The 21,927-nt window shown below is 43.9% G+C and overlaps 1 protein-coding gene across 1 annotated transcript; it reads left to right on the top strand.

Moving 5' to 3' along the window:
* Positions 1 to 6,722: 6,722 nt before the first annotated feature.
* LOC140735029 (uncharacterized) lies at positions 6,723 to 11,448 on the top strand. The gene is made up of 3 exons (XM_073059858.1): positions 6,723 to 6,795; positions 7,017 to 8,033; positions 9,615 to 11,448. Exons 1-3 carry the CDS (start codon positions 6,723 to 6,725, stop codon positions 10,538 to 10,540), a joined length of 2,016 nt encoding a protein of 671 aa, XP_072915959.1. The 3' UTR covers positions 10,541 to 11,448.
* Positions 11,449 to 21,927: the final 10,479 nt, after the last annotated feature.

The raw sequence follows: 21,927 nt of genomic DNA, 5'->3' as shown, positions 1-21,927 counted from the left end.
GGTCAAGGTCGAGAGCATGGAATATTTATTGGGTAGAATTTAGTGAATTCTGTTGTACAACTGAAGAAAGCAGCGCTTCCAAAAAAGTTTCAAACTCCTTAGAGTTGTCCCGACGTATTTTGTACAGTTTTGATTTCCTGTCAGGCGTTGTACAATTGGCGATTTAAATGCAATTTTCAATGACACATACAATTCCTAAATTCCTACGCGGTATTTAAATGTAATTTGGGATTTCACCAGAAAGCAGTATGAATATCGAGTGGCCTCCGGAAGATTGAAAACTGCAATTGTGTTTATTGTAGAAGATAGACGGAAAAACACATGTTCAATTGTCCTGTGTTGTGGTCTAATCAATCAATAACCGAAGGATCATCCCACGGGGATGATTAATGCGCATCACGGCAGAGTAAACGATGACAAGAATAATGGGCTTTATTGGTGTTCAGGGGAACCTTAACCAAATAGACCATCAACAAGCCTAAAACACCGTAAATCTCACCCTCTACTGAATAACTCAAATGACGGTATCGTTCCTAATTGCATTAGAGACTTTGACGGGGCCGAGTAAAACAAGGCGTTCGTTCTTACTAAGGACGGCATCATTGTACGATTACCTTTTGCAGTTGAGAAGAGTTGTAAATATCTCAACCAGTAATGAAGGTGACCTGTGACACGGAGGGTGGTTTTATTGTATTTTGCTCTTTTGTTGTCCGCGCCACTTTTTTATTGACCCCTTTCTGCGTGACTGAACCCTGAGAAGCAACGCTAGTCAAGGAACACTTGAAGGTATTTGTGTGAGTCGGCAGCCGGCGGTCGGGGTGCTGACTGCAGCCACAATACCAACCCTTCATCTGGACTGCCGCCCGAAATCACCGCCCGGGAACAGGCTTCAAGACCATAAAACAGGTTCAGAATAAGGCTATTCGGCCCATCGAGTCTGATCCGCCACGCATCCATGGCTGATTTATTATCCCTCTCAAACTCATTCTCCTGCCTTCTCCCGGTAACCTTTGACGCCCTGAATCAAGAAACTAACCACCTGCGCTTTAAATACACCAAATGACCTGGCCTCCATAGCCGTCTCTGGCAATGAATCCCACAGATTAACTTCCCTCTCGCTAAAGAAATTCCCCGTCATCCCCGTTCCAAATGGACGTCCCTCTAATCCGAGGTTGCGCCCTCTGGTACTAGACTCACCCACTACTGGGAAAAATCCTCTCACATCCACTAGGCCAGGAATACCCAACCTTTTTTTAATCCATACACCCCAACTATTAACCAACAGGTCCGTGTGGATCCCAGGTTGGGAATCCCTGAACTAGGCCTTTCAATATTCGATAGGTTACAACGAGACCCCCCTCCCCTGCTCTCTCATTCATCAAAACACCAGCGAGTACAGGCCCAGAGCCATCAAAAGCTTCTCATACGTTAACCCTTTCTTTCCCGGAATCATTCCTGTGAACCTCCTCTGGACCCATTTCAATGCCAGCAGTGGTAATGTTGGACGCCACTCACGCGTCACTTTTTCCAAGCGCATCCTGATGCACAAAAAATGTCCCCAGGGGTAAGTACACCTCACAGTATTTAGCAACACCGGTGTCTCGAAGAGAAGTTGTCTGAACCCCAGGAAGGGAGATTGAGGGTTCAGGCATCGTACCTTGAAGTCGTGAAGTGAAATCTAGCCAGGTCTTTGCAGCAGAGGGCTGAGAGGGGCCGTGTACTGCGGACGCTTTCCCAGGGCATTACCCCCTCCGTCAGGACACGTGAACGACCTCACGCCACTACAGAAGGCGAGTTCTTGGCCAACAAGAACCAGCCTTCGGTTTCATTTGCAGAATCTTGACGTGAGCAGATTGTCTGTCGACTTGCCCACAGTGGAATAGCGAATGCATCAAAAAGGGACAACTTGTTACCACCAGAACTCTTTCTCACGCCACAGCCGCTGTCGTACCTACTGGATATAGGACATAGAACAATACCGCATAAGAACAGACCCTTCAGCCCACAATATTATACAGGACCAAATAAATTAGTAATCTAAGCGATTCATCTCTGCCTACACAGTCCTCATTCCTCTGTTTCCCTCAGATTCATGTGCCTATCCAAACGCTTTTTAAAAGTCCCTAATGTATCTACCTCTAACATCACCCCAGGCAACACATTTCAGACACCCATCACTCTTTGTGTAAAAAACTTGCCTTTCACACCTCCTTTGAAATTACTCCCTCTCACCTTAAATGCATGTCCTCTGATATTAGACATTACGCCCAATGGAAACAGATACTGTTTGGCTACTCTATCTGTGCCACTCATAATCTTATAAAATTCTGTCAGATCTCCCCAAGTTTGTCCAACTTCTCGTTATAGAACAAGCTCTTTAATCCACGAGTAATTCAATGCAATGCAGGAGTCTTTGCTATTGGACTGTCTATCTGCCATTTGATCTATTTGTCCATTTATCGATCTATCGGTTTATCTGCCAATCTGTAAAATACCCCCCGCACAATCTACAATTACAATGGGCGATATGCGCATCTATGTCAAAGTACAGTATTATCCGGAATCGCCGTTATTTCATAAACGCTCCGGATCTACACCCGGACTAGACCGGAAAGTCAAAATAGAATTTATTTTCACTGCCAGTTTCAAAGTTGAAGTCATGACCTCAAACTAAATTGCTAATTCAGTTGGTATCATATTCACTGCATCGCTTTACAGGGGCAGCGACTGGAGTTCAATTGTCGCCGCTGTCTGTAGGGAGTTTACACCTTCTCCTTGTGACCACGTGGGTTGCCTCTGCGTGCTCGCCCCCACCTCCCCGCCACCGCCACCCCGCCCGCTCCATTCCAAAGACATGCCGGTTAGTACGGATGAATGCTCATTGGGGCGGTAGACCTGTGTCTCTGAAATAACACTAAATCAAATGAATTCAGATTGAAACATACACATTTCCAGCATCTGCAGTATCTCTGATGCTCATATTGAAATCTTTAGCTGTCTATGCTTCACAGTGCGGCGTGCTTACTGAATACTGTTTTCCTCGAACTTCAATGTAGCTACTGATAACTAAGCCAAGTAAGATTTTCGGTAAAATATTGCGGATCAATCTTACTGCACTTTACTTCGTTCGAGAATTCTTGAAAATGACCCAAGCGGCGAACCCCACTGTTAACAAATACACCACGTTACCCGGAATATGATGCGCCTGTTTTAAATGTATTTCTGAATGAGAGGTTTGTGTCGCCACACAGTGTTATTGTTTGAAATATGTCCGTGATTTGATTCTCTGACATTTGTGTGCAGTCTAATAGAATTGTCCTATTTCAATAAACACTGTGTTCAGAACAGAAAGATAATTAACGAAGAATTCTGTTTCTTGGTTTGAACTGAAGATCCAGAGTTTTCATTTCGCAGTAGAGAAGTTTTCTAATATAAGCTCATGTGGGCCTCAAGCGAGAACGGAAATAAGACATTGGAAATTACAGCTGGCGATCCCAACAATGAAACGGAGTAACAGTGTCATACCCAACCACCACCAAGATCTCGTCACTGCATTGGGACAGCGTGCTCCCTACTTACTCGACAGTACTGTACTGTTTTCTGCTTACCTGTCCTGCGCGCTGCATGCATTTTTGAATTATATTGGATTCATTTATTTATGGTAATAATTTGTTTTATAAGCCTTGTGTTATATACGGTTTGTGGGTGCACCATGGTCCGGAGGAACGTTATTTCGTTTGGTTGTATATAGATACATTCAGATGACAATAACCTTCAATTTGCACTTGAAAATGCTGGTGAAAATGTGTTCCATCCATATTGGAACCCCAAACTGCAAACTCTACCCAGCCCTGGCGTCACGGGAACCAAACTCCGAGTTTGCCAGATTAATTAGAATAAAGGGGAAAATCACGTCGACCGTCAGACAGTCAACGTCAGTCAACGTCAAATCTACTTTTCCGTCTCTCTTTGTGTTTTAACTTTAAAAGTAAACAAGAGACGAAACAAATTTTCATCAGCTTTCAGTTAACTCGTGCTAATATCGATCCTGGTTCTACACACACGGAGAACTGTGATATTTTGGTGTAACTGCTGAGTTTGGACACGTGTGGAATCCTTGTCCCGGCTGTTTCACCCTGTGCTCCGAGTAGCTGGTGGGACGATAATGTTGTCCCCGTTTACATGTTCAAGAGTTGGAACCGATAGACAGATGGAAGGGCAGGCAAGTCCGGGTTCAGTTCAGACTGGGCAACCGGTATTGAGAAAATTGCTAAAGATACTCAGACAGTGTGCCACAACGTAACCACCATGTTCAGGAAGTTATTACCCCTCAACCACCGGGCTGTTCAACAAAGAGGATAATTTCAGTCAACTTCATTCACCCTGTTACTGAACTGTTCCCACAATCTATGGACTCTCTGTCAGGGGCTCTTCAAATTATGTTCTCGATATGTATTGCTTCTTCTTCTTCTTCTTCTTCTTCTTCTTCTTCTTCTTCTTCTTCTTCTTCTTCTTCTTCTTCTTCTTCTTCTTCTTCTTCTTCTTCTTCTTCTTCTTCTTCTTCTTCTTCTTCTTCGTCTTCTTCTTCCTTTTCTTCTTCCACTTATTATTATTAGTAGTAGTAGTAGTTATTTTTGTGTTTGCACAGCGAAATGTCTTTTGCACATTGCTTGTTTCTCCGTCCTGCTGGGTGCGGCCTTTCGTTGTTTTTATTGTGTTTCTTGTACTTACTGTGAATGTCGATAAGAAAATGAATCTCATAGTTGTATATGGTGGCATATATGTGTTCTGATAATAAATGAACTTTGAACTTTGAAAGATACAGTGTGTTAATAATATTCAGATAATGCGCTCCAGGCAGTGGACGGAACGGTAATGTTGTTCCCTTTTACTCTTCTGAGGAAAATTAGAACCGATAGGCTGTTGGAAAGGCAGATGCGCGTTCAGCTCGAACCGGCTACCGAGATAGGGTACTGAACTGACACTGGGAGCCCGGTATCGAGAAAGTTTGCTGAACTTGAAAATACTTGTTCTATTAGCTTCACCGAAACTGAGCAAAACCGATGCAGGTCGGTCTCGTGAGCACGTGACTTCTGCCATTCCCGATCTCCTCACGTTAACCGGGAGGAGGCGATCATTTTCGTTCGTACTTAAGGGCTCGCCAACCTTTCGTACTTTATCTGCGGATGAAATACCTAGGCGGCATGTCATAACTAATGCACATAATTTCCAAAATATAAATTTAAACAAACCTTTATATCGAAAAATCGCTTTGAACATGTCTCCTTTAAAAGAAAAGCTATTTCGCTCTCGACCTCGAGCTGGTTTGTAAGAGTGCGTAGTCTCTCGACTTCAGCATGCAGAAAATTGTTTCACAATTTGTTGGGCACTGTCTCGATGCGGATTGAAATTAGTGTAGGTGGTTTTGTAACCCAGACTACAGTATATCGCAGGAATATACCGTATATCTGAAGGAATATGTGGCAGTAATGTATGTAATTGCTGCTTTCCATGGCGCGTGCGTGTATGTGTGTGTGTGTGTGTGTGTGTGTGTGTGTGTGTGTGTGTGTGTGTTAATGCGTGTGTTTTGTGTGTGTGTGTGTGTTAATGTGTGTGTGTGTGTTAATGCGTGTGTTTTGTGTGTGTGTGTGTGTTAATGTGTGTGTGTGTGCTTATGTGTGTGTGTGTGTTAATGTGTGTGTGTGTGTGCTTATGTGTGTGTGTGTGTTTTATGTGTGTGTATGTGTGTGTGTTTATGTGTGTGTGTTTGTGTGTGTATCTGTATGTGTGCGTGCGTGTTTTATGTGTGTGTTTGTGTGTGTTTGTGTGCGTGTGTGTGTGTGTTTGTGTGTGTGTGTGTGTGTGTGTGTGTGTGTGTGTGTGTGTGTGTGTGTGTGTGTGTGTGTGTGTGTGTGTGTGTGTGTGTGTGTTTGATGAGAGAGATGGATAGGTCTGCGTATTCGTTGTTGATGTCATGATTACCGGACTGAGCATATGCTATCTCAAACCCGTCAATCAGAGCTGGAGAGGGAAGTCAAAAACCAAGTGAAAGTAATTCAGTCGATTGAAAATTCTCGCTAATTTTGTTGTGACTAAACTCTCAGCTCCTCGGAAGCTGACCAAGGCGGTAGATAAATTCCGCCCTGGTTATTTCCCGTGGGCCACAAGACAGCTCGCTCCTATTGTGAATCTACCTCCGCTGGGAGGGTACAATGCGCTCTAATGGACAACAGTTGGTGGGGCGCATTACATGGCACTTCTAAACATGTATCTCAACAATCTCAAAAAGGCTGCATGCATCATTGAGAATCCCCATCACCCAGGACATGCCCATGTTTACTATCGTCAGGGAGCTGGTACAGGAGCCTGAAGACACACACTCGGCGTTTCAGAACAGCTTCTTCCCCTCTGCCATCAGATTTCTGAATGGACCCACGAAAGCTGCCACGCTAGTATTCCTTTTTTTTTGCTCTTATTTTGCACTACTTGGTTAATTTATGTTTATATATAGTTCTTATTGTAATTTATAGTTTTAGTTATGTACTGCTGCCGAAAAACAACAAATTTCACAACATTTGCCAATGATACTCAACCGGATTCTGAGCCGGATTCTCATTTGAAACCGTCACTTATTTAATGGTACGGTTTTGTGCTATTTACTGCGCGTCAATCTTTCGACTTCACTAAACTAAATGGTCCAGACAAAACAAACCGTTCGCACGATGACGTACGGTGTTGCTCACAGTATTTCTTTTTGCAAAAAAATTGGCGAGGAATCACGCTGCGAGCGCATGCGTATCTTCCCAGCAAGCTCGCTTCGCGTCAGTCATTTTAAAAAATCCCTCCAATCCCCCTCGCCCTTCGTTTTGAAAAGCAGACCTTCCTGCTGCGCTTTTATTCCGGATCCCTGGTCCGTTTTGATGCCTTTGTGCTCCTGAGATTAGGGGCCTGATGCAGAATGGCAGTGTGAGATATGGATCAGAGAATCTGCCACCCTGCTCCCCACTCTGCTTAAGGGACTGTCGGGAGATTGGTGCTGAGGAGCAGATTAGAGTGGTTATGGACACACGCTTGTAGGCGAATCCCAGCGCTCAGATTAGCGGATTTGCCCAGAGGTGACCGGCAGTCCAGGCAGATGATGACGGCCGTGCCAAGATTTAGTGGCTACCCACTCTCACACGTGTACCCGGGGGAGAGTGAGACCGAGGTCAGTGTGGGGTCGTCACCTTTGCCCCCAGAACACTTGGCGCTCTCCTTAAAACTTAGTCCCTCGCACAATCTATCCGAATACAACGGGGGCACGACTCTTGCAGCCCCCTACCAGTCTTATTCGGGCTTCAGTGGGAGGGAGCTCCTCGCCCGGCGGGATTTCTCGACAGCTTCCATGCCCGTAATGCTGGACCATCCCCCGGGTGCCGGTCTAGCCCAGGGCGCGTTTGGCAAGGCCGAACGAATGTACCGCGAGTGTAGCGGCCGCGCCGGGAGTGGGGGTCACCCGTTCATCCCTGCCTTTCACGATCAGAGCACCAGGGCGGTCAATGAGCAGATCCCACTGGGGATATCAGGGGGCCTGATCGGCAGGTCACGCCACTACCACCCAGTGACGGGGACAAGCGGCGAGAATTACTTCTCCTCGCTGCTTCAGAACTACAGCCCGATCAATCTGAGTTTATCTGCTCACGGCGGCTCCACTCCGTTTCTGAGATACTTGAAGCCCATCAAACGGGAGCTAGTCTGCAGGTGGATCTGCCACGAGCCCATGTCCAAGGGCTGCTGCTCCCGGACCTTCGTCAACATCCAGGAGTTGGTGGCTCACCTGACGGTGGAGCACGTTGCGACGTCCGGGCGCCTTTCTCATGTTTGCTGCTGGGAGAACTGTGCGAGGGAAGGGAAGGCCTTCAAAGCCAAGTACAAACTGATCAATCACGTCAGGGTCCACACCGGCGAGAAACCATTCCATTGCCCGTATCCCGGCTGCAAGAAGCTGTTCGCCCGCTCAGAGAACCTGAAAATACACAAGAGGACACACACAGGTCAGTGCAGCCTGCTTCATCCTTTTCCGCTCTGTTGTGTAGGCCCTCCTCAGACTCGGAATGCTGTTAAACACTAGAGATTCTGCAGATACTGGAAATCCAGACCAACACACACAAAATGCTGGAGAAACGCAGTAGGTCAGGCAGCATCTATGAAAATTAATAAGCAGTCGACGTTTCGAGCCGAGACCCTTCATCAGGAAACGTCGACTGTATATTCATTTCCATAGATGCTGCCTGAACGGCTGAGTTCATGCAGCATTTTCTACTTGATGCTGTTAAACTTTATCTCGCACTGCTGACAAGCTATTGGTATAAATTCAAGAAGAAGAACGTTACAGCAACCATAATGAATCACTATTTACCTTTTATAACTAACCTTTAAAAACTGAAACATCCAAGACGTTCACATAGAGATCAGTTGTAGAAATGTTTCAGAATCAGGTTTAGTATCACTGGCATAAGTCGTGAAATTTGTTGTTATGCAGCAGCAGTGCATTGTAATACATAATAATAATAATAATAATAATAATAATAATAATAATAATAATAATAATAATAATAATAATAACGAACTATCAATTACTATATGTATAAACACGGTATTCTGCAGATGCTGGAAATCCAGAGAAACACGTACAAAATGTTGGAAGAACTCAGCAGGTCAGGCAGCAAATAAACAAATAGTCGATGTTGACAGTGCACAGTATATATACATTAAATAAGTAGTGCGAAAAGAGATGAAAAATAGTAGTGTTCCTGAGTTCATTGTTCATTCAGAAATTAATGGCAGATGGGAAGAAGATACTGCGGAAATATTGAGTGCGTGTCTTCAGGCTCATGTACCTCCTCACTGATGACAGCATTGAAAAGATGGCATGTGGGTGATGGGGGTCCTTAACGGGGCGTAGTTGCATTGACCAGGGTTAGTAGTGTATGCGTCAATCTAGCAGATTTGGTGTCTTTAAACAGTTAGTCATGGAACTGTTATTGAAGAGTCTGGGAGAGTCACAGTGGATTTACATCCTTCACTGCCGTCAGTTAGTCGCTGTACCCCACTAGCTCCTGTATCACGTTGCCACATACTCCAATACCATAGGAAGAAAAGAACTACAGGACTGTTCTCTAAATATACGGGCCCTGCGGGACAGTCCTGGCCTTGTGCGAAAAGGGCGTAGAGAGAAACAATTGTTTGAATATCGGATCAATTCAGAAAGATTGCTATTTATTTATGATACGTGATTTATTTATGATTTATGATTCATGCAAATCTAGCACGAATTTAATGAGTATATTCAAATTTAGTCCCAAACAGGTGCGCTATAAGCTGACAGTATTCAGAAATAGCAATTAGCCTTGGGTAGCCCCATTAGAGCTGAACGCACGAACAACTGAGTGTGTGCAGATTGACAAAGGGATTACTTGAATCAATATATCTGTCCGTGCGTCCGGAATATTTAATACACGTTTGTGACATTATGTCGGGTAGAATTGATGTTTATATCTACATTTTCAGAGCAAAGTTTTATCGATTTTGAAGACTGGGAGTTAAGTTTTCTGCGGAATGTTTTCTTTCTCTAGGTGAGAAGCCTTTCAGGTGTGAATTTGAGGGCTGCGGAAGAAAGTTCGCCAACAGCAGTGATCGAAAGAAGCACTCCCACGTCCACACCAGCGACAAACCCTACATCTGTAAAGTCAAGGACTGTGAGAAATCGTACACGCACCCTAGTTCCCTTCGGAAACACATGAAACTGCACTGTAAGCCTACGCCCCCGACGAATTATGAACGCGACACTTTCACCGGGGGTTTTTATTCGGACACAGAGAGTGATTTTTCTGTAGGAGATGTTGTTTCCTTCCAGCCCAGTGCATCTTCTCTCCATCGTTCCGAGGACAAATCGGTTCCAGCGCCGGTGTTGGGCTCTCTGCCTTCCACAAGAATGAACAGGTTGGATGCGTCGACCAAGACTAGACCCGGAGTCCCCTTATCTCCCGTATCCACAGTCCTAACCGGAGACGGAGTTACACTGGTTCAATCCGATTGCACTTCTGTCCAATTGGCTTCCAACCCGCTGGGGATAAAAGTGGACCCGTCCGCTAGAGTCAAAGCTGGGGCACCTCTCGGCAGGTTTTCCACTGGTCTGTGTGAACTCGGAAACCAGCTGACTTCACCTCAGCCGGACATGCGTGCTCCTTCTAGATGGCCGGAAGGTAGAATGAACTTCATGCCCTTTGACGGTTCTGACTTCAGAGTGGATTCCGTCCCTTCCATTCGACTGCTGCCACCTCCCCCACAGCGACCGGACGGCAGGCTCGGTACCACCTTGCGCTCCAACGGGGAAGGTCTCGCCTACGGGACACATGGAGTAGCGGACGGGCTCCTAAATGCGTGGTATACCTGCCAACGGCGGAACAGAAGCAACTGTGTAAAAACTCTGAACCAGGACTGCCCGACAACGCAAGAGGGTGGACACTCCCCAAAGTTTGTTAAGTATGTAGAGGATTGAATTAATTCACCGAGGACTGGAATATCATTCCGAAATCATTCCTGATTTGCAGAACTATCATTATTCCCAAGTGAGGTGGACCCAACTACTCTGAATAGTCTAGTAATGGAATGTTACTCTAATGATGTGATACTGTTCTTTAATATTTTGGGTCATTTGGAAATAATTCGGGTCACAGCCAATTCATATGAAATATGCAAATGACAGAAACAATAAACGTGCTAATTGGCGTGCACGGGGAGTTATTCAGGAGTGAATTTTCAGAAACGCACTGACGTTCAGTGCCGGGGCTAGAAATGTTCAAAAAAGCAGTTCAAAGTACAACAGTCCCCAGGTTTTCAGCGACCCCGCCTTGACTGGGCAACCGCCGGGCTAGTCTTTGCTTCAGTCTGCATTGTGAACATATATGCCCTTCTTACCAGAACGATTTTTCTTCATAGGACATTCACAACCTGCCATTCCTGACGACGCCAACAGTCGATTTGTGAATAATAGGCTGGCGACCGAGACAATTACATGAAAGGTGTCTTACTTCAGACACAGTTTGTACTGGGGCAAGCGATTTCGATTTCCAGACTACAGGAGTGCTAGTTTTTATTTAAAGATACACCGCAGAAGAGGCCATCCCGGCACAACCAGCCGCGCCGCCCGGCAATACAACCCTTGCCTAATCACGGAATAGCTTACAATGGCCAATTAACTCGTAGATCTTTAGACTGTGGGAGGAAATCGGAGCACCCGGAGAAAACCCACGTACACACAAGAAGGAACGTACAAACTGTATTGATTTATTTATTACTTAATCCATTGATCATTTAAGACTAGTTCAGAGGAGCATATCAGCACCGAATCTGTTTGGTGTTTGAAATAGCAGTATGCTACTTCTGTCGAAAAAAATGTGCAGAGAAACATGTGAATTAAATGTTTAAGAAAGAGTATTCTTAATTATTCGAACAAAAATGGATTTATCTAACTGATTTGGGGGTAAATGGAGACGTTTATTTGTTAATGACATACCTGCTTTATTATATATCAGCTCCGACTGTAAATAAGCAAAAAGAAAACTAGCCAATTAGCGCGTCACTTAGAGCATTTGTGATTAAATCATCACGGGTATAGCCCTCCCCACCATTGAGCACATTTACACGGAGCGCTGTTGCAGGAAAGCAGCATCCATCATCAGAGACCCCCACCACCCAGGCCATGCTCTCTTCTCACGGCTGCAATCAGGACGAAGGTACAGGAGCCTCAGGACTCACACCACCAGGTTCAGGAACAGTTATTACCCCTCAACCATCAGGCTCCTGAACCTTCTCGACCCAACACTAAACTGTTCCCACAATTTACTCTTCATTTCACGTTCTCGGAATTTATTGCTTACTTTATTATTATTATTATTATTATTATTATTATTATTATTATTATTATTATTATTATTATTATTATTATTATTATCATCATCATCATCATCGTCATCATTATTAGTTTTCTTTTTATGTTTGACAGACTGCTGTCTTTTGCACATTGGTTGTTTGTCCGTGCGGTCTTTCATTGATTCCATTGTGTCTCGTCATTACTGTGATTGCCTGCAAGGAAAGGAATCTCAGGGATGTATGTGATGATATACATGTACTCTGATAATAAAATTACTTCGAACACATTCTCTAGACTATCTGCGGAGGCTGACTGACCCTCAGATAGAAAGAGGACACGCCCAGTTGGCAAGTGATGCTTGACCATGCCGTTTTAAGTGACGCTAAATTTCCAGAGTCTTTGCATAATCGGCCCCGCTCTCATTTTTTTTCAGTGGGTTTCGCATTCAATGTTCAAAGTAAATTTATTATCAAAGTATGACAGTCGATTTTTCGTGGATTCCATTGTGCTTCTTTGTTTTGTGACTGCCTGCAAGAAGATAATCTCAAGGCTATTATCAAACATACTTTGATAATAATTTTTCTTTGAAACTTTGAGATTCATTGCCTTACACGCATTTACATGGAAAACTAAAACAATGGAAATGTATGAAAAAAAACTATACGCAAATGCTGACGAACAACCAATGTGCTATAGAAAAGAAATTATGCAAATACAGAATAATTAATACGGAGAATATGATAGTGAGTTTGTAGGTTGTGGAATCAGTTCATAGTTGAGGTGAATTAAGTTATCCACGCCGGTTCAGGAGCCTGACGGTTGTAGGGTAATAACTGTTCCTGATGCGCAAACACCGCTGTGCAAAAAAATACGAAGTACAAATATAAAATAATTAATACGAAGAACATGATAGTGATTCTGTAGGTTGTGGAATCAGTTTAGAGTTGAGGTGAGTGAAGTTAAAAATAATACTGAGAACATGGGTCGTAAAGAGTCGTTGATGGTAGAAGCAGTTCAGAGTATTCGCGAGTGAATAAGGGTGCCGTCTACCAGATCTCCTACAATGGCCTGTTGTGTTACTTTTCGTCCGTCTATTTGATAGATTCTTTTTATAGGTTTACACATCACAATTAGCAGTTTATAATGGTCCTGCTATTTATTTTAATACAAGTGTTCTCTGAATGGAGAAAATTAAACACAATGACCAAACATACGATTCCTCTTCTTGAAAAAAAACCCTGTGGTTAAATAAAAGACCTGCTTTTCCACCGCTGAATGTAAATTCCTTTGAAGTGGAACTAATCATCCAAGGATATTTTTTCGTTGTCCTAACAACCTCGCTGAATCGAATAGGCTTTCTTTTGTCGTGGATGTGTTTTTCTGTCTTTAGGTCAAACCTGATGATGATACTACTTTCACGCCTTGTCCTTTCTTGCATCGTAAGTCAATGCAGCTCCCCTCCGAACCCCGCGCTTCGGGACACCAGCAGGTTCACCCCACTAGTAATCTGCACCCCAATCAACGCACTGTGTCATTCTTGGCCATAACCACCCCAAACCCCTTATAATTGTCCTTGAGTGAGAGACTTCCTGTATTGTCAAACTGAAACAGGGTATCCTGAGCGTTTGCAATCTGCCCAAGTTTCCCCACCCGTTTGCATTGTATTTTCTCACAATCTTTCTCTCGTGGGTTCGGCTGGAGAGCTTCTCACCGCACTGCACGGGCCGAGTGCTTTTGCGTGTAAATATGACGGGGGCCACACGGCGCCCCGAGAGAAAGGAGGAAAGTAAAGGAAAGGTCTGAACAGAACAAAAGAGACAGAGAGGGAACCCCGAACTAGTCCAAACAATGCACTAAGCTATATTTCCGCATTTTAAAACTGGGCCGCGATTTACCTGCATCCGCTGAAGTAATTATGTGAATTTCTTGCGGAAAATCGGCATTTCTAGTTAATTAAAACAACAACCCTTTCTCTCCTGCTTACAATACAATCAGAATTCACTTGCCTATAGAGCGCGCACCCGCGGGGGCATTACAACCGCTCTGCATTAAACCCTGAATGACGTTTCTTAAAAAGGGACTTTGTCGGAGAGCACTCGACCTGAAACGTCTCCTACACATTTTCTTCTGCATCCTGTTTAACCATTTAATCTAGTTTAATTAAACACACTTAAAATTCAATGCCTCTCCAGTGTGTCATTTCAAACCCATGTCCTCTCTGGCAGGAAATATTCGAAGGCATTCCCGTCTGCTTGAATCTTACACATTCATAATAGAGTCGCGACCTCCAGCCCCTGTCACCGGACCAGAGCGGCAAATATATACGGTGAAGAAACTGTCTTACTGGACTTTCCCAGTTACCCGACTTGGGATGTCATCAATGACACTGGTACATTTCTACAGATGTAACGTGGAGAGCTGGGTGCAGCACTGTCTGGTGCGGAGAAGCCACGGCAGAGGATTGGGAAAAGCTGCAGAAAGTTGTAAACTCAGCCAGCTCGATCACAGGCACTGGCCTCCCCAGCATCGAGGACATCTTTAAAGGCGGTTCTTCAAGGAGACATTTCGAGGGCCCCCATCACCCCCAACACTACCTCGCTACCTTTCCCCCTCTTTTTTTGCACTACATAATTTAATTTAACTTTTTATCACACACACGCAAGCACGCACGCGCACACACACATACTGACTGTAATTCATATTTTTATGATAATGTATTCCAATGTACTGCTGCCGCATAACACATTTCACGACATATGCTGGTGGTGTTAAACCCGATACTGAATCTGACTCTGAACAAGCCCTCTTCTCATTGCTACCAGCAAAGAGACACACACAACATTTCAGGAACAGCTTCTTCCCCTCCACCATCAGAATTCTGAATAGACAATGAACCCATTATTTTTCTCTCTTTTTGCACTATTTATTTATTTTAATTATTACTTATTGTAATTTATAGTTTTTAATTATTTTGCAGCAATGTACTGCTGCAGCAAAACAACTTTCACAACATTAAACCTGATTCTAATTCTACTTCACAGTCTGATATTCCATAATATTCTACACAATCATTTGTATCAGGCATAACTCACAAGCTATAATCTCCGCAGCCTACATCAAATAGATTATTTTAGCAAAGGGAACCCAGATCAGATTTTGTGTTTCAGTCTCTTGAATGGTACTTGAATCGAAACCCTTTCGTCTCCGAAGCGAGACGGTCATCCTGAAGCAAGATTTGTCATGTCAGGTAAATCCAGAAGTCGATGAGCCAAAAAGCCTAATTCTGATCCTATGTCTTATGGTATTAAAGGTTACAGGGTGAAGACAGGAGAATGGGGTTGAGAGGGATAATATATCAGCCGTGGTTGAGTAGGGGAGCTAATTCGATTGGCCGAAAGGCCTAATTTTGCTCTTATGTATAATGGTCTTATGGTAAACCACATCTATCTCACCTTATGGCAACTCTCTAACATTTCGGTGACTGACTAGATGTCTTATATAAGCTTGTGTTTACAAAGCACGTCACAATAATAATTAAAATGATCTGAAAATTGATTTATTTCCAAAGCCAGGAAAAGATGACCATTCCCCGCCATTCTCAGACCCATGTCTTTATCACTGTCGGAGCCTGACTGGCGATAGGAACGCAATCTGTACCCAGCAGGAGGGGTTCTGGGGCGGCGAAGGTCGCAGATTTAATTATAACCACCCGCAGTCTCGGCGTTTCTCCGGCCACTGGTCGCATTCATGAAAACACCAGAGTGTTCAGGGTATGAAGGATGATTAGCGTTTATACGATTACAAAATTACACCAGGCTAAAAATAAATGGTTATAACTTTATGTGTGTGAACGCGCGGATGTGAAATTCTCCCGTTTAGACTAAGAGAACCCCGCCTGTCTCACTTCCTGCCTTTATATGGGAAACTTCGCTTCTCCTAGCACTTTTGCCGCAGCCATTCCCGAGTGTCATGCGTTGGTTTTGGTGGCTATCCGAATCGGAATCTGTTTCATCATCACTCACCTGACATATGTCGTGAAATATGTTATTTTGCGGCAGCAATACGGTGCAATACATAAAATTTACCATAAGCTACTGTATGTTACATATATAGTGTAAAATGTATAGATACTGTATATAAAAATAAGTAATGCAGAACGGTAGGGAGCAAAATAGCTAGGTATTTGTCTGGATTTATTATCCGTTCAGAAATCTGATTATGGTGGGGATGTTTGTTTTCATTAAATTCTGTACTAGTTACTTCTTGGGGGTTAGGTTGAACGTAGCATGACGTATTAATATATTATTTTAAGAAGCAGGAACATTTATGTACAGGCAGGGCAACTGGAAAGCTCTTACGGCGATAAAATCTTTAGAGTCCGTCCGGAATGTAATGCAACTGTATTTATTTCGTTGCTGTTGGGAAAGTTGGAGGTATATTGGGTCAAGCTGGTTTTAATAACAACCTGCCCAAGTCAAGTGGCACTCAGCAGTGCGTGAAAAGCCTGTGAAGGTGATGGTTGTTCGGGTAAATTTGCCTCGAACTTCAGAGCCGCCGAGAGGAGTCAGACCTTGTGGTTTCCGGGTCTTAGGTTAACGAGCGTTGAAATATCAGTGCGTGCAAAATTATCAGAATCAGAATAATTTTCACTGTCTTACATGAAATGTTGTTTTTAATTGTTAGATCACCTATGGTATGCAGTGGCCACTGCACAGCACTGGAAAATGCGGCAAAAAATTACAAACTCAACAAGCTCCATCATGGGCATTAGCCTCCTCAGCATCCAGGATACTTTCCAAAGGCGAAGCCTCAGAAAGGCGGAATCCATCAGTAAGGACCCTATCACACAGGGCCTGACCTCTTCCCAATGCTACAATCGAGGAGGGGATACAGGAGCCGGAAGACACACACTCTGCGATTCAGGAACGGCATCTTCCCCTCCGCCGTAAGAGTTCAGATTTATGAATGGATAGTGAAACTCTGTACATTACCACGGTTGCTTTTTTTTTACAGTACTTACTTATTTTATATTATCTGATTGTAATTTATCGTTTTTCCCATTATTATGTATGGCAATGCACTGCTGCAGCAAAACAAAACATTACACAACATAGGCCAGTGATAGTAAACTTGGCTCTGATTCTTCGGCGGCAATGGAATGCAAGGACATAAAATGACTGTAAATGAAAAAATAAATAAATAGTGCAAAAACAGGAATAGTGAGGTAGTGTACGTGAGTTCTTTGTCCATTCAGAAATTTTTAGCTCCTGTACCTCCTTTTTGGCGGTAGTAACAAGAATTAGAATCAAAATAAGTTTTAATATCACTGGCATAGTCGCGAAAATTGTCGTTTTGCGGCAATGGTCTTAGGCATGTATATATTGAAACATAGAAAACCTACAGCACAATACAGGCCCTTGAGCCCACAAATCTGTGCCGAACCTGTCCTTACCTGAGAAATTATCATTGATAATCATTACATTAAAGCTGCAGAATTGTTCTATGTTCTGTGGTCAGTATCAGGCCCACAGGCTGGAGAGAAGGCCGAGCAGGCAGAATAGATGACAAAACGTGTACATAGAATATGGAACAGTACAGCATAGGAACCACAATGTTGTGCTGAACCAATTAAATTAGTAATAAAATGCCCAACTAAACCAATCTCTTCAGTCTACAGAAAATACCCAACTAAACCAATCTCTTCAGTCTACAGAAAATGCCCATATCCCTGCATTTTCCTCAAACTCAGCGGACCGAGCAGCACCTGTGGGTGGGGGGGGGGGTGGAATCTAATGAGTTTTTGGCACCCTGGCCTATTCATGAAGTTCCTCCGGTAGATTGTGTGTTACTCCAAGCTCCAGTATCTGCGGTTTCTTGTGTCGCTAGATCTTGAGGAGTCTGTTCAGGGTGAATTCAAGATTTAAGATGGTTATTTCCAGTAAACAAGCGCAAAGATGAACGAAATAATTGTTACACTGGATCTGATGCAGCACAAAAAATACAATAAGCTACAGAACGCAATAAATATAAATACCTGAGATAGCTTATTCACATCGATTGTCCGTACATAGAGTGACACTGGGCACAGGAGTGACAGAAAATCATCTAGCAGTGGGAGGCGATGTGGAGGGGTGGGTTAGTAGGTGGAGGTGAATATCAGCTTTACTGCTTGGGGAAAGTAACTGTTTTGGAATCTGGTGGTCCTGGCGTGGAAGCCACGTAGCTTCCACCCTGACCACATTGCCACTGTGCACATGGGTTGTGATGGTCAGTCGGGAGTGTTGTGTCTAGAACAAGACGTTACTGATTTTAAGTGTACAGGATCACCCGTTTAAGATAGTGATGAAGCATTTTCTCTCAGAAGGTGGCGAGTTTGAAACTTCCCCGAATGGCGGTACAGGCAGAGCCTGTCAATATTTGTACGGCATTGGGAGAGGTTTTCTTGATAAGCGAGAAGGTGAAGGGCTACCGGAGACGTGAATATGAATCTCGGGTTACAGTTAGATACTGCTAAAGGCAGAGTCGTTGGGCCGAATGGCCTTCTGTACCCGATTCCATGTTCGGTTGCAATACACGGAAGGGACAATCTAGGCGAAACCTTATCCCAGTGACAATTATTCCCGTGGAATATGGACAATATGCTGGGGGAACTCATCAGGTCAGGCAGTATCTATGAAAATGAACAGTCAACATTTCGGGCCTTCATCAGGCCTGGAAAGGAAGGCGGAAGATGCCAGAATAAGAAGATGGGGGCAGGTATACAAGCGAGACATACAAGCTGGCAGGTGATAGATAAGACCAGGTGAGGGGGAAGGTGGGTGGATGGGGAGGTGGGATGAAGTGAGAAATATTCTTCACCAGAGGATGTTCCGTGCATCATAGCCAGTCAACACATTTTGCAGCAGCGGTACAAAGAAACAAATTTTACCATAAATGATTAAATAGAAACATCTCAAAGTAATGCATAACGAGGTAGCATTCGTGGGTTTATCAACCATTCAGAATGCTGACGGTGAAGGGGAAGACGCTACTCCTAAATCGTGTCCAAAATGACACCGGTGTTGTAGAAGAGCAGAGTGAGCTGCCTGAATGGCTGTCACACTCACATCGGTCATAATGAAATTCTTCGACAGGTTAGTTATCGCTGGAGTTAACTCTTGCCTGAACAATGGGCTAAAACCGCTGCAATTTGACTACAGCCACGGCAGCTCTACAGCTGACACAATCTTACTGGCTCTGGAAAAAGCTTTTGAGCAGCAAGATCACTGCAAAACATAAATATCCAGGCTGCTGTCCATAGTATAGTATATCAGCCTGCTGCTGTTCATAGTATAGTATAAATCAGAGCATTGAGTATAGTAGTTGGGATGTAATGTTAAAATTGTACAAGGCATTGGTAAGGCCGAATTTGGAGTATTGTGTACAGTTCTGGTCACTGAATTATAGGAAAGATGTCAACAAAATAGAGAGAGTACAGAGAAGATTCACTAGAAGGTTACCTGGGTTTCAGCACCTAAGTTACAGGGAAAGGTTGAACAAGTTAGGTCTTTATTCTTTGGAGCGTAGAAGGTTGAGGGGGGACTTGATAGAGGTATTTAAAATTATGAGGGGGATAGATAGAGTTGACGTGGATAGGCTTTTTCCATTGAGAGTAGGGGAGATTCAAACAAGAGGACCTGAGTTGAGAGTTGGGGGCAAAAGTTTAAGGGTAACATGAGGAGGAATTTCTTTACTCAGAGAGTGGTAGCTGTGTGGAACGAGCTTCCAGTAGAAGTGGTAGAGGCAGGTTCGGTATTGTCATTTAAAATAAAATTGGATAGGTATATGGACAGGAAAGGAATGGAGGGTTATGGGCTGAGTGCGGGCCAGTGGGACTAGGTGAGAGTAAACGTTCGGCACGGACTAGAAGGGCTGAGATGGCCTGTTTCCGTGCTGTAGTTGTTATATGGTTATATTGTATGGTACACCAGGCTTCTGTGCATAGTTTAGTATTTCAGCCTGCTGCTGTTCATAGTATAGTATATAACCATATAACAATTACAGCACGAAAACAGGCTATCTCGGCCCTTCTAGTCCGTGCCGAACGCTTACTCTCACCTAGTCCCACCGACCTGCACTCAGCCCATAACCCTCCATTCCTTTCCTGTCCATATACCTATCCAATTTTTTTTAAATGACAATATATCAGCCTGCTGCTGTTCATAGTATAATATATCTGGCTGCTGTTCATCGATGACAGCTTGGCGTTCAATACTATCATCACCAATTTTCAATATTTGAGAAGGTAAGATTCAGCACCTTGAGGTCTTCAATATTTGAATATGTACCAGAAAGGTTTAGAACTAGCAAGATAAGCTTGGAATATAATCACAGTTGTAATGATGAAGTTAGAACCAAAATGCATAATACATCAGAAGGGAAAGTATTCTCTTCAGAGACCTTTTCTCATGCAGTTTTGATCTTAAAGGGCACTGGAAGCAGATTCAGGAGAAATTTTCAAAGGGTAACTGAAATCTACTTGGAGAGAAAATTGTTTGATTATGGGAAAAGATTGGAAGGGTGTGGTTGTAATAATTGGAGCTCCCAATTTCAAAAGTATCATTTCCTGAATGGTTTCATTCTAAGCCACATAGTTCAGTAAATCTGCAATTCCAAGTTCTGTCTAAATTCCCTGCTAATTTCCGATCAAGTGCTCACACACTGCTGTCATATTTTGTTGATATTTGATGCCAATTTTTTCAGTCTATGCCATTCCTTTGGATTCATCAGCTGCATGGAGACTTGGAGCTTGCTGCATGGACAATATACTGTCTAGCTCTCCACATCGTACTGCTCTGACTTGCACATCTAAACAGCTAGGGCACAACGTTCATGGCCAAACCTGACTAACGGTGGGTTCATCAAAATTTGGCTTTGAGAAAATACTTCGAAATTTAGCATCGATTTGCCTCACTGGTTCCATCAGACATGCCTTGGAATATCAAGTTCCAAAGTGATAAGGACCACATGATCTCTGGATTCAGTGAAAACCACTGCCAAGTTCTTTAGGTAGGTCCCCAAAGCTCTTAGTCCTATCTACCCGCACCTGGATGATAGCCCTCCAATCTATCCAGAGAAGCAGTTTCAGCGACAGGTTACTGTCGATGCAATGCTCCTCAGACAGGATGAAGAGGTCAATACTCCCCAATGCCATTAGGCTTTACAATTCAACTGCCAGGACTTAAGAACTTTTTTTTTTTTTAAAGCTATTATTAATGCTTTTTGAGTTAGTGATTTAGATGAATATCATATTATTACTGAGTTAAGTATTGTATGTAAGGAGTTTTTGCTACAACAAGTGTATGGGACATTGGAAAAAATGTTGAATTTCCCCATGGGGATGAATAAAGTATCTATCTATCTATCTATCTAAACTTCCCTTAAATGTGGAAATCGATCTCCCACCCATCACTTGCACTGAGTGTCACATGGGGACGTGGAGACTGGACCCAAATGCAGGACCCAGGCACTGGAGTACTAGGGGCAGGACAGGAACAACTAAAGGATAGAACAAGATGGGGAGACTGAGACATGCAAAGGTGATCCTGGGGTTCAGAGAGAGTTCATGGCGTGGGCAGGACCCTGGCTAGGCTAAAGGATAGGTCTATGGGACAAGGAATTCTGGGAGGATAGCCGCCTGGGTGGGCCGTATTACTTCTGGGCAGGGCCCGGCCTCCTAGACAGGAACACGGGGGCCTGGGCGAGACGCGGAGCACCTGAGCAGGTTGCGGGACACAACCCGTCGGAAGAGAGGGGTAGGAAAGGGTCAGAGTCCCCCACCAGGCAACGGCAGTCCGGCCTACTTACCCGACGGAGGCAAGGGATTGGAAGGGAGCTCGGGCCAGGGTGACTACAAGAACGGATTTACAGAACTAGATGATTAACAGTGGGTACGCCAAGACGAGGTCGAAACGGGATAGCCGCGCGAACAAGGCAAACCAGCAGGTGCGAGATAAACAGAACAACCCCCGAAC

This window comes from Hemitrygon akajei, chromosome 10 (genome assembly GCF_048418815.1).
Source record: "Hemitrygon akajei chromosome 10, sHemAka1.3, whole genome shotgun sequence".
NCBI classification, from domain to species: domain Eukaryota; kingdom Metazoa; phylum Chordata; class Chondrichthyes; order Myliobatiformes; family Dasyatidae; genus Hemitrygon; species Hemitrygon akajei.
Note: the sequence above shows the minus strand (reverse complement) of the source record. Positions and strands in the feature narration are given on the sequence as shown.